This window comes from Calonectris borealis, chromosome 2 (genome assembly GCF_964195595.1).
Source record: "Calonectris borealis chromosome 2, bCalBor7.hap1.2, whole genome shotgun sequence".
Taxonomy (NCBI): Eukaryota; Metazoa; Chordata; class Aves; order Procellariiformes; family Procellariidae; genus Calonectris; species Calonectris borealis.
In genome coordinates this window covers 29,788,643-29,802,596 of record NC_134313.1, presented here as the reverse complement: position 1 = coordinate 29,802,596, position 13,954 = coordinate 29,788,643, and the positions used below count along the sequence as shown (strand labels likewise).

Here is a 13,954-nt window from a genome sequence, read left to right as displayed (position 1 = left end):
ACTTGTTTATTTAAAAGGCTTTTGGTTTTCTTTGAAGAGTTCCTTGAAAGGGAGAAGTCTACGCACATCTGCCTCACAGCTGTGGCTGACTTGGAGTCCCATGATGCTAAACAGTAAGTTCTCAAATCAGGAAAGCCTCAGATGTTTCTGGTAAAAAACAAACAAACAAAACCACCACCAAGAAAAAACAACCAATAACAGAATCCAGCTGTACCTAGTATGTTGGTCTTGCAACTTCATGGATTTGGCCATCAATTCCAGAATTCAACCCCCCTAACTTTTACCTCCAATTGCTGTCAGATAATCACCTACCAGAAGGATTAAGAACTGCCTCATGAATAACAAAGTCAGATTAAACCCAGCTATTTGAAACATGGAAAGCCAAAACGACAGCACCAATCACCTCTCTGTAGCCCCATTGGTCTCTAGACTGTCAATGTGGTCTCAAACTGTGACACTGCTGTATAATACTCCTCAAGTATTTTTTATTCTTACTACTCCTTAACTTAAATCAAACTTTTATAAATGTATTTTTGAAGCATATGCTTTTCAAGTCAGCCTGAAGTTGTTCCTTTCTAATTATAACAACAGCACACTGAATTATGTAGACTAATTTCAAGGTAATGTTCATGCTTATTGTAATGCTAAAAGTATACTCATATCAGCAGCAATTTCTGGAGCAACACAAACAAGAAGGTGGGCAGCTGCAGAGGGCCAGGGCACAAGGGGAACTGTCCAGCAGTGCAGGCAATACGCTAAGTTATGCTTCCCATCTTACAACTTCTTTTTTAGCTGTGCCAATCACCAAACCCATGCCAGGCAATGTCTTTTGCCCTGAGAGCTCATCCCCCTCCGCAGTCTCTACAGAAGCTCAGATGTGTCATGAGAATCATCCCATGCTTCTTTTTCTCAGTTTCATTCATGCAAATGTTCAACTTAATCTGATGCAAAATACCAGAAGAGGATTAAGGTAATCAGTCACTAAAGGATATTCAGTCCACTGTACTAACAAACAAGAGCTACAGTGTCAATTTCTGAGTCATAATCTACAATAGAAACTTCTCCTTCCATATCCCAATTGTCCTGCCTTTTTGAAAGGCAGGCCTAACTAATATGAAATGTATTTCTTAAATAATGTTGGATTTAATTGCATAAAGTAAGGAAAGTGCATTTCACACTCTTAAATTATGGATTACAGTCTTCTACTTCAGCAGAGCTATGAGATCATATAGTGCATTAAATGTTAATTAGGATATTTTCTTTCAGTTCCCCCTTAAATTTAGGAATATGGGAATGAATTCTGCAGAACAACTTGGGGCAAAACTCTCTTCCCTTTTATCTAGGATGTAAATTACAGGTGTAGTAGTGGTGCACTTGAACAGCATTTTTCTCTGAGTAAAAACTGTATAAAATTGAAACTGACTTACAAAAAAAGTTCTCTGTTTCAGAAAACATGTCAGGAAAACATCCAAAATAATATACTAACTGCATAACAGGCTTTTAACTGTTTTTGGGAAATTTGCTTGCCATTATTATAGTATTTTCAAAAAATATTTTTTTTTTTTCAAGAAGCACAAAATGCACTTCCTATGGCATAGCTAAAGTCACGTTATCTTAAAGGAACTCTTCATTAAACACAACTGTAAACTAAAGATGTGCAAACTTCATAACGTTTCTTTAGAATACCATTCATCCTTGCTCCAGATACTTCTAAGTAGCTAAAGAAAACATAAGAAAAACCAGGGAAAATATTGTAATTTATAAAGCTAGACCATTGACAAATCAGTTTTAACTAATGGTATGATAAATTTTTAAGCCTACTGATTAGAGGTTCTACATCTGACTTCTAAAGATAGCTGAGCCATTCAGCAATAAACTCAACACAGTGAGGCAAGTATTTTGACCGTGACATTCAAGTGTTTAAAAGAGCAGCAAAGATATGGAGACTGAAATCCTTTCTTCACCAGGTTCAGTGGCAAATTGAGCTATTTCAACAGGGCAAAATGACATATGGAGATGCTATTAAAATAGTCAGTTTTACTAAAAGTAATGCTGAAAAATCACAGCCCAAATCACACACTACATTGCTGGTACAATTAATTTTTACATGTCCACCAGGTGACACCAGGTTATTTTGAAAGCCAGAGCTGGAAAAATCAGGACATATCTCATAAATCACTGTAACTATCGATTAGTAATCAAAGCTGGTGAAGGGTCCTGAATCACTTTAGGTTATGGCATTAGCAAGATGGCCATCACCTTGGATGATTAATGCAAATGATCAGGATTGATAAATTGATGCTACAAAAAAATCTAAAAATACGCATATCAGAAAATAAAATATATTACTTACATGCTATTACTTTAAAAGCAAAAATAATCCATTCCCATCTTTTAGTACTGTCTTTAGAATTGCAAATTCTCTAACTAATGTTAAGGAGATCAGTTTAATGAGATCTTATAATGAATTTTATCTGGACTGTTGCAATGGTATTTCAAAGAATTTATTTAATACACAGACAATTGTTTTCAGTGGATTCTACAAAAATGCTTTAAATTTTGAAGTCATGTTTTTTGTAACATTTTAAAAGTGAAGCTAAGTATAAGCTCACATGTTTGATTGTTTGGGAGTAAATATAATCCATGTAATAACAACACCCAGATGTTCCACCTGTCAAAATAATATACGCTAAAAGAAAGGAGTATGTAAACTCCAGATTTCAGCTATAAGTAATTACCTAATAGCCTTAGGTAGAGCACCACTCCCAGATTCAGAATCAGGTCCCCCAAGAATAACAAATATTCCTATAAATGAAGAAAAATAAAGCTGATAAACTAAGCATTAATGAAAAGACAGAATAGTACTTGTTGATTATTCACAGAAAATGTGGACTTTAGAATTTCCTTTAGTCAGAAACCTGTGTTTCCTTTCTGCTGAAGCCATCAATGCATCTTCATTGTAGTGTTCTATTACTGTGGTATGTTTGCCTGATAAAAAATGACTTTTTTTTTTTGGATCATTAGCTGCCTGCCTTTGAATTATACTGTATATCTTTACAGTGACTTTGTAAGAAGGTCTTCAAATTCATGTATTCTCTGGATTATAACTGAGCTCTGTATTTACTAATTCATCTTTATTTGCAGCTGGGAGATGCAAAGATGTTAGCTACACCCAGGAGACTTTGACATGTGACTTCTTGAAAGGTAGAGAAGTGACAATTTTCCCTTTAGCAAACAGTTCCATGTTTTATTTTCAAGAAACGTGAGTCCCAAGGCAAAATGAGATTATTAGACTGACTTACTCTCTTTCAAATTAAGGATTTAATGACTAACATGCAGCTTTTTACTTCCAATAACCTTAGCTAGCAAAGGCTTCGGTTTAGTTAATGTTACTTCTGGTTAAAACAAAAGCAGAGTGCAAGGGGACAGAGTAATCTCAGCCACCTAATTCTGAGTCCTGCCTTGGACTTACAAGCTGACAGAGCTGTGAAGAAGATCCTTCTGGTCGAGGCTGAAGCTGCAAAGACGAATGGAGTGAAGGTTAGGCACAACACTGCTTTGCGAGCCACTGATGATGAGAGGTAGCGCTGGTAGTATTTCGACGGGTTAGTTTAAGACTCACATGGACGAATTATACAGTATGCCAAGTCGGGAACGTTCCTTCTGCAGGTTCAGATTTTGTGCAGAAGGTCAATGCCGTGTTGCCATGTCAAAATGAAAGGAGGTGAGTCAAGCAACAAAATGTACCTGAACTTCAGCCCCCTGAAACACACATGGTCCCCACTGAATCTGTCAAACAGCTCATTTGAAATCCTTACTTAGTGCTGTTGTACAAAGAGGGGTCATAAGATGAGTTATTGTATGGCTCAAAAAAAAGCAAAAATACACCACGCCCAGGGAAAAAAACTATTTGAAGCATTTCACTTTTTCGATATGAACAGAGATTTGGTCAGTGGTAGTGTGAAATGATTTTCTCCCCTTAGAAAGAAAATTATGAGTTCTTCTGAAATAGAGGGCTTTTGAGTCTTATATATGCATGGTGGTAATGGTACTCTGCCCTGAACTACATACACATGAATAATCCTTCATAGACTGAACTTTTAAAAATCAGGCTTACTGGTAAAATTTCTCTCCAAAGTCTGAGGTGCCAAAATCAAACAGTGTACACTTAATGCATTATCTCTTTCCCCAGTATTCCAAATTTTCTTCATACTTGCAGTAGATATAATACTGTTAGAAATAACAATAACTTCTGCCTATTCTACTTAAATTCCCTACCTGCAAGTATGCCTCAAAACCCAAAACTGCATAAATGAATTTTGGATTGGATAAATGTAATCCAAGCACAATAACAACGCAGAAACAGAATACAGGTCAGTTAACTTTGTGAGAAACAATTGACAACTACAAAATGCTCTTTAACAAACAGATACAATCATCTAAATACACAGAAACACGTAGCAATTTTGGGCATAATTATTTCTGGGTTTAATAATTTGGTGTACGATATTGTCAAACTCTTGTCGTAATTTCTTTCTATATATTGTATATTGTTAAAAATGGAAGAACAAAAATGTTCAAACATAAATAAAAGACCACCAAAGGAAAAAAGACTATCAACTTACAGAATTATTATTCTGTTATTTTCTGTTCATAACCATTGACAAAATGTGAGTATCCAACATGGACAGTGATTAATAGCAGAGCCTTAAGAAAAGCAAGAGCAAACTGATCCCTCTGCTAGCTGGTGAGAACCCTCCAGCACATCAGTATAAGCCGACTGATGTCATCTCACTGCTCTCCTCAGTTACTCACTAGGATCCTGTTGCTGTGGTTTTCTTCTTCAGCAGAGCTAAATAATTCATCAGGGCATGGCGTTTTGTGAGCAGGCCAGTCTGCAGGCATCAGGCCAAGACCAAGGTCGCCATGGAGACCTACATGCAGCTTCATCTCCCCGCTCCCTCCCTTGCCGAGAGAGCCTATGAAAAACAGCATCAGCTGAGCAGCCGTGCTCATTTCAGCAGTGAACAATAGGTATAATAAAAACAAAAAAGAAGCAGCAAAATAAGGATATAAAAGCATCCGCTGTAACTGCACTGAAAGATTTAAATGACAAATGACTCATTAAGCAGTTCCTATTTGCACTGATACAACTATTATTTCACATGAGAGAAGTACTAACCCCCCGTTATTAGTAAGAGCCATTGCTGCTCTTCAAACAAATAGATTATCCTATACATTGCAGATGGCAAATTATTAAAGATACATGCTCTTTAAAACTCATTTCTGTTACGAAAATACAGTTGTAGCGGTAAAATTAAATCCTAACACAGAAATAAGATTTATTGCTTAGATTGCCTTTACCCTCTTATATTATATATAGTTGCTGTAGAATACTGATTTTCAGAGTTCTCTCATCATTCTTTAAAAAGACAGGCATATTTATTATCTAAACCAAAAAAATAGTAGTCAGACATGCAAAAAATTACATCAAAGAAGAAAAATGCATTTGAACTGTGTTTATTGAAGTGTTGTTTTATTTCTCAATTAATGTTTTTCATTAACATGAAAACAGCATTTTTGTACCCTTTATCAATGAAAAAATGAAAATTTATTCTGAATTATTTACAGTAGATCAGCTTAACTTGCTAACCTGCATTCTTTCCTTTTTTTCCTGCTACATATTGCTGTTCCTTGACTATCTTGCTCTCCAGGCACCTGTTATTAAACATCACCATATTTTATTACCCAAAAACATCTGTAAAGCAAGGGCCTGGTCATGTTTTTATTAGATATATAAAGTACAAACCTTAAAACAAACTACATTCTGCAACCTCCCAGAATGAATTTCTTGATTTTTTTCTCACTTCTAAGCCTGTTTATTCCAGAAACCGTATAAAACCACTCCCTCTAGCACATTCCTACATCCTCAAGCTTATGCGTTTATTGGAAAAAGTGATTCTGCAGAATGCTGACATCACACTAATACAACATAGTACTATATATATAACCTTTGCAAGCCACAGTGTGCTCTCTACAGGTGATAATGGGAAAATTTACAGAATGAGACCACATGCGCACAAGTCAGAGGACCACATGACTTCTGTGTGGTAACCCTGAAACCAGAAGAGGAGCATCTCTGACTGCTTGCCCTGGGAGGTCCTTATAGAGTCTCCCATTGCCTCCAATGTACACTGCTGTTAGGGCTGCAGAACCCTGAATCTAGTATGGACAATCCCTTCAAGTTTTTTCTCTTTGATTGCCAATCTCACCCTCTGCTTAGGCTCAATGCTGTCTAGCAATATTCTTGTCTATCACTTCCCCTTCCAGATTTTCGGTTTACTAAAAACTGTAGTCAAAGTATAGCAGGGCTGAGTGGATATAATAGACCTCTTCTTCTGATTTCTGATACTCCCACAGAGATTTTCCATGTTCAAATGAAAGTTCATAAACAGAAACGCCACAACATTTTGCAGCAGTGTCCCCACTGGCAACTGCATGTATGTAAGCCATACAGAATTTGGGACCAATTTCTCCCAAGGTAAAGCTGATAGAAAAGAAATGTAGATCAGCACATTTCTCAAAAAAATCTGAGGAGATAAAAGTCAGGCAACCCCTCATCTCAGAACCACCAGGCCTAATTTAAATCCCAGTCCACCCACAAAGAAACACGATATTGATGTATATTTCTTTTGTCTTTGCTGTATAATTATGAAGGAGGTAGAAGATTCAAAAACATACCTTTTTAGGTTTTAGAGATTTTTCTTTTTCAGAGTAACGTTTTGGCATGAAATGATCCAGAAATCCAGGTACTAACACGTGACTGACTCTTACGATCACATATTTTCTGGACAGAAGGCATGTGGGACATCTTTTCACTATTTCACCCCACAGAGAACAGAAGTTCCCTTGTCCAGAAAGAGACTACTAAATCACAAAAAAATCTGAAGCACTCCAGACAGAAAATTAGAACAAGTAGAGTCCCTGTGCTCAATTATGAAATGGTAAAACATCCAAGATTAAAGCCTTGCAGCTCAGGTAGGGATAGCATGATCTGTTGCTGGAGGCCCAAACTCCACTACAGGAGGAGGGCAGACGTCTGGGTGGAGTTTTCATTCTTGATGACCTAACTGCAGCCTTCTGAGCCAGCTGGCCATTACCTTTATTTTCCATTGGATTTGACAGGTCTGGTCTGCCTCCAAGGCTGCACACAGAACAGCCTGAGTATCATGGATCTGAAGACCTCATTATGAATGTGTAAAAAATCCAGATACGGTAACACAAACACCAGAAAATGTTGGACAGCTGAGGAAATGTGCTGAATGATTCTGATGCCAACGCTGATTTTATATGGACTAGAAGAGAGTTACTTCCAACTCAGCCTTTATGTAATGGCAGAGCCAGGCCTTTTATCCTCTCCTGAACATACAAAGCTTGGGAAAAATTGTTATCCATCTGCCTTAAACTGATCTATTGTTTCATGAATACTGCACTTGCACTCCTGTATATCTTTGCAGCTATTGATGTTAATAAATCTCTTTGAATTTTACAAACTGTTACTTGTAAAAAGGAAAAAAAAAGAAAAAGTATATCACTTAATTTGCTTTATTTCTAAAATATGCAAAGAAAAGGCATATATGACAGCTTGTTGATGCATTTTTCCTTTAGAACACAGCATAAGTGGACATGGGGAAAAGTATAAAAAGAACAATTACCATGAAAACCTGCTAGAAACATTGTTACAGATGGATTCAGTGGCTGCTGAGGGTATACATTGTAAAAATAAAGGAAACAAAGAAAAATCACATTTCCTGATATACAGTTTCTTCTTTTGTTATCATGGTCATATGGCAGATAGAGGATATTGGAAACAGATTCTTTTGGACTTGGTTTTCAGCTACTGGCCTGCTTTTTCAATCTTCTATGTACAGGAGTCCTACAGTGGATGTAAATGTCGTTTACAGAGCTTTGGATCCTTTTAACACAGAAGAAGGTAGAGGAATAGTTGTTCACATGAGTTGCACGAAAGTTCATATTTCAACGCAATTTCCTCTTTCCTCTGTATGCTCTTAGGGGGAGGGAAAAATGGGATAGAATATACAAGCCCTTGTCCGCTGACATGGAAAGCCACACCTTTAAACAGAGGGAGGCCATTTTCTCCTTTCTTTACGGTGGCTTGGGTCTCTTTCCATCTCTTGGTTCCTTTAGCATCCCTTATGCACTCTGCTATTAGTTATTTGATCCACATTTCTTCTTATCCTGTGTAACCCTTGTAGAGAGTGTGGCTTATGTGCTGGTGGACAAAGGATTTTTAAGCTCATTACTAGGAGAATGTGTGACATAGTGGTTTGACATTGCTTTTCCAAAGATATTAACCATGATGTCTGATTCTGGCTCTTGCGGTGATGTTTGGGCAGATTAATTGACATCAGTTTCCTCATCTGTCTATGTATGATAGGCTAACAAAAGCATCCTAGAAAAATCCCATTTGACAAAGAATGCATACTTTTGCCAAAGATCTGCTGAAGTTTCACAAGGCTAGAATGGTACAAAATGATACTAGTATCAACAAGCATGAAGTATTGTGGCTCACCTTTAATCACACAGATCAAATTACCAAACATCCCACTTATAATATATACATTTTTATATATATATTCCTATATATGAGGAAGCCTTCTGGAGCAAAAACTTTTGGATCCATACAATGATGCTTTAATAACTTTACCACCAAACCACAAACAACTCCTATGGCACGTGATAGATCCATAGGAATCACTGGGGATGGTAAGCTTTTACTGAATGGGATGTTTAAACAAAGAGTGAGCATGTCCAGAACATGAAAGCGGTACAGACTAGAGACTCAAAAAGAACAGTAGGACTGTGGCAGAGTGATTGAAAAGTCTGTTTGGCATGATGACTAATATTTCCCAGCATATATATACAACGTTTCAATAAATGTCCTATAAAGTGCTACAGAAAGTGCAGAGATAATGCTTTTACACAGCATTATTATTGTTGTGAAAATTTGTTTGCCAATGTTTGTCAAGCATTTTGAACAACGGCACATTTACATGCAGTAATAATAAAATATAGTCATATTTAGCTGCAGGGCAACTATGAAAGAATGTAAGGCTCTTCCTCCAGACTACCACCACAACTTCACTTCATCTTGACACCCCGTATTTCTTCCTATGCACTTGGCAATCACGGACACCTATGTTTTGGTTCCGCTATTTTAATTGCTATACTGGTTTTGGCTGGGATAGTGTTAATTTTCTGCATAGTAGCTTGTATCATGCTATGTTTTGAATTTGTGATGAAAACAGTGTTGATAACACAGGGAAGTTTTAGTTATTGCTGAGCAGTGCTTACACAGCGTCAAGGTCTTTTCTACTTTTCACGCTGCCCTGCCAGCGAGCAGGTTGGTGCACAAAAAGCTGAGAAGGGACAGCTGACAGCCAGGACAGCTGACCCCAACTGACCAAAGGGATATTCCATGCCATATGTCATCATGCTCAGCAATAAAAGCTGAGGGAAGAAGGAGAAGGGGTGACATTCGGAGTTATGGCATTTGTCTTCCCAAGTAACCGTTACGCGTGATGGAGCCCTGCTTTCCTGGAGATGGCTGAACACCTGCCTGCCAATGGGAAGCAGTGAATGAGTTCCTTGTTTTGCTTTGCTTGTGTGAGTGGCTTTTGCTTTACCTATTAAACTGTCTTTATCTCAGCCCATGAGTTTTCTCACTTTTACCCTTCCGATTATCTTCCCCATACCTAGGGGGAAAGTGAGCCAGCAGCTGTGTGGGGCTCAGCTGCCTACTCGGATTAAGCCATGACAATTACTTAACAAAATGCTAGGCTGACCAGTTAGTAAGGGACCTCCCCTAGGTCTCTAACCAAAATGAGTGAAGTGATGTAGGTCTGGATCTACTCATACACATACTAATTTTCTGTCTTTGGATATGGGGATTTTTGCACTGTATGACTGCTATTGGAAGCCCAATCAAGTACCTTCACCTAGCAGGCAGAGCAGGTAGAATCAATGGTAGTTTCAGGATATCTGTGTTTCACTCTGTATTGTAGGACAGATAGGCCTTGCATATCACAAACAGCATCACAGATCTATATGTCACTATAGTGACATATGAGCATCTCATATATTTTAAAAGAAACACTTCATTTGGTCCTTGGCCAAAGAAAGGAGGAATAACACTGCTAATGCCAATGGAGTGGCAGTGGTGCAATATATCTCACGCTCTCCTCTTCCACATGGAAGGGAAGTGTAAATAATTTGTCCCAGTATGTAGTTCAAGCAAAGAGACTAGGTCAAAGTAGCGACATTTACACCTTGTTCTGCTGGTGATCATTCAGACTAATTTTGAGAGAGAATAATTTCAAGTTGATGCAGAAATTATGTCCTCACTTTACATCATGATGAAACATAAGAAAAATATTTCTAGTGATCTTGTACATATCTACCTGATACATACAGGTAAGTTAAACATATTGATATGTAAGTGGCTTAAACTGAGGCACTACCTTGAAAATTGTCAGGCACCTTATTCAAAAGATCCCAAGCTAAGTCTCCCCCAGTTCAAATATCTGTGTTGCCTCATTTGATATTTTGTTGTATTTTAACATTTTCTAAATAAAATAAAAGAAAGAAGTGGTAATGACTTGAAACTACTTTGCCAAGCACACAAGAAACATTTCTGGAAAATTATCAGTCACATTATCATCCTGCAAGCAATACTCCCCTGAATTACAGTTATCCCATAGTCTACAGTGTTCAACCAATAGCACTGACATTAGCAAGAGCTAATCCTGTGAGTGAAGAGTACAGAGCAAAAGCAACATGAAACATTCTAGCTGGCGACAGGGGATTCCACGGCTTCAGACATAGTCCCCTTGCACTTGAACTGAAAGCTTTGTAAGAGAAGTGCTCCAGGTGAAACCACAGCCACACACAGAGGTCAAAGTAAAATTCCCATTAATTTCAGTCAGGACACAATTTCACTGTACGAATTTCATTGTCACCAGTCTTGCTGTATTTTCAATATCTTTTCTTCTACTTAGAATAAAGAAGTGAAGTTAAAAAGGGGAGAGGAAGTACCATATGTTATATGGTAATAACTATGTTTACATAAAGAACAAAGGAGGATCTGTAGAACCGCAATCCAGTAACTCTGACTTCGCTTTTAGGACAGAAATTGGAAATGCTTGCTACAGCCTCATTTACAAACCTTTAAAACTGTATACTGCATAGACCAGCCAGAGTAACTCAAACTCATAAAAAAACTACACATGGCAAATTTACTGTATTTATTGCTGATATGACAGACGATAAATGTGACACATTACATTTCATAAAATGAACATTTTATTTATCTCGATTTCAAATCAGTTAATGTTGCATCACACAGCCATTTCACCTACAAGGTCAGACATTAGAAAAGTTGCTCATACAGATTAAGAACTGGCTTACAAAACAAGAATGGAGGGTGTCAGATCAAGAGAAAACATTTGACTTGTGTAGGAGTAATAAGCACAATAGTTATCAATAGCTTGATTCTGTTTACACAGTTTATGCTGAAGACAGTATTTCACAGGGTATCAGAGGAGGCTAATAATATCAATGACAAAAAGCCACTCTGGGCTTTCTCCTTTTCAAGACACTGAGGGGTCTATCTTCCCTAAACACAGTTCTCAATAGCATGCTTTCCCAGATCAAGCCAAAGTCCTCTGCTATGTACCAGGCTGAGCTTTATAAAGAGAAATGCAAAGGAAAAAAGCAGAGGAAGGCTCATTTTTCCCCATCTAAGTACTACTCTGAACGTGATCTTAAAGGCTAATAATGCTAGACCATTGCTACTACAGGAATTCAGAGGGCTTCTAGTACATAACATAAGTTGATCATCCCAGCTCAGTTCCCAAAAATACAGTTCAAATCAATTCTCAGTGGCGTTCTTCCATGAGAGTCGCATGAAGTACCAAACAGTATTTGCAAAGAGCCTTGGAAAGCTCTCTTGACTTACCTCACCTTCAGCACAGGAGACTCCAAGCACTGGTTGCTTCTTTTGCCTGAAGTGTATCCCAGATAAACACCAGCATACACCTGTCCACATCCTACAAAGGGGCCTTTGGTTTTCTCACCAAAGGGGACATGTTTTCCAGCAAAATTTCATCCACTGTGAGACTTTACCTGGAGATACAGACCTGACTGTGAGGCAACACCGTAACATTTGTACCATCCATAATCTGCAACCTTAATGGAAGTTTGTTACACGGAACTGTAAACATATAAACTGCAGGGAAGCATTTCACAAGAGCCAACTGCGTAGGTCATGATCAGAGGTAACAATTAATGTTTCTGCTTCTGCTGACTCTATTCTCTCACCTGGAGACTTGGGTGCTGCTTTCTCCAGCTCAGGGTTGATCAACTTTGGTACAGCATTGGGTAACTTGCCCTGCCACTAACCATTCTAGAGACAATGATGGAACAAAGCATGTCTGTCTCCTCAATAGTCAGTCAATGTAAGTCAAACTTACAACCAAGAAAAACACGATCATAAGAAAGCAGAGATGCAAAAGAAATACAATGCAGGGCAGACAAACAAAGTGTTGACTCTCAATCTAATGTATGCAACAAATGGCAATAAAATTATTTCAGGCTTTTGAAGGCATATTTTCTATATCATACATAAAACCTGACTGAGCCCTGGCCCAATATACCAGTATGACCCTACTGCCGACTGATACTAAATAACGCCCTGACCCTCAAGTCTTTAAATCTGGTTAAATTCTCCTTCTACCATAGAAGTGTCTGGAGCTAACCTTTGTCTGTGGTGCCTGGATGATTCAAGTCCAAAGAAAATATTGATATGCAAAAAGAAAGAAACAACAAAACAATCAGTTTTCCAACAGAGTGTCTGTCATCAAAATTTTTTGAGAGAAACTGCAACAAATGGTAACAAGGACATAGATGTTCTGGACCTTTCCCCTTCACATATCATCTGAACAGAGTGAATCACCAAGAGGGACAAATCAGGATCAGTTCATTTAAGAACACTCACAAAAAAGACTGATCATGTCTAAATTAAATGTGCCTGAGACCATTCTGCAGCATGAAAAAGTTACTGGCACAACAGCTCACCTCCATACTGTTAAACACACATAGTGCCTTCAGGAGGTTGTCCCTGGTCAGTAAGAGTGCTAGCTGGTCCATACTGAAACCATGCCTGAAACAATTTAACTGCATAGACAAATGAGTTCAGCGCCTGAAGACTTCTCTGGTGTTGCTTAGCTTCCCAATATAGACAGAGTTACTCTGATACTGAATTTTATACTTCTTGAAACATGACATGTTATCTTGAAACTTAACTCCTGCAAGTTATCTTGTCATTAGCTTGGTATCTTGCATCAAGCAAATCAACAGTGAAAGAGACAGAAGTTGCACATGATACGAAAGTTTATCCAAACCTTTTCCGTTTACCATCTGTGATGGAAATTTCTCAACATAATTAAAGATACTGAAGACTTATACCAGTTTCAGTCTGTAATGCAGCAATTTAAACTGTATTGGCACTCTTACATACACCTCTCCAGAAAACCTGCAAAACCAGTTTTATTATTTTAGTATATTAGACATAAACACAGTCAGATCTCTCTCAAAAATTTTCCAATACTGTGTTCATTCAGCATAAACCCATGCAGCGTAATTGAAACTCACAGTGACCCCAAGGGATACCTTCTTGTACAGACTCTGCTTCATCTTATATAAGACAAGTGTTTTACGGTCATCTGGGACTGCATTTCAAATGCTTTTTTGTCTCCAACATTAATGTGATTAGGGCTTTACATCTGAGCTGGACATAATGAGTTAAATTCATTCCACTATCTTTAGAGAGACCCTTTGTGGAACTACACCTCAAAAGCTGAATCTAACCCTATTA

At 37.9% G+C, this 13,954-nt stretch overlaps 1 protein-coding gene across 1 annotated transcript in view; it reads right to left on the bottom strand.

The window, feature by feature from the left end:
• MMP16 (matrix metallopeptidase 16) overlaps window positions 1-4,984 on the bottom strand; it is a 159,595-nt gene extending 154,611 nt beyond the window's left edge. Inside the window, exon 1 of the mRNA XM_075141528.1 lies at window positions 4,816-4,984. Within this exon, the coding sequence (XP_074997629.1) occupies window positions 4,816-4,950 (135 nt within the window). The 5' untranslated portion in view covers window positions 4,951-4,984. The remainder of the gene's footprint in view (window positions 1-4,815) is intronic.
• Window positions 4,985-13,954: the final 8,970 nt, after the last annotated feature.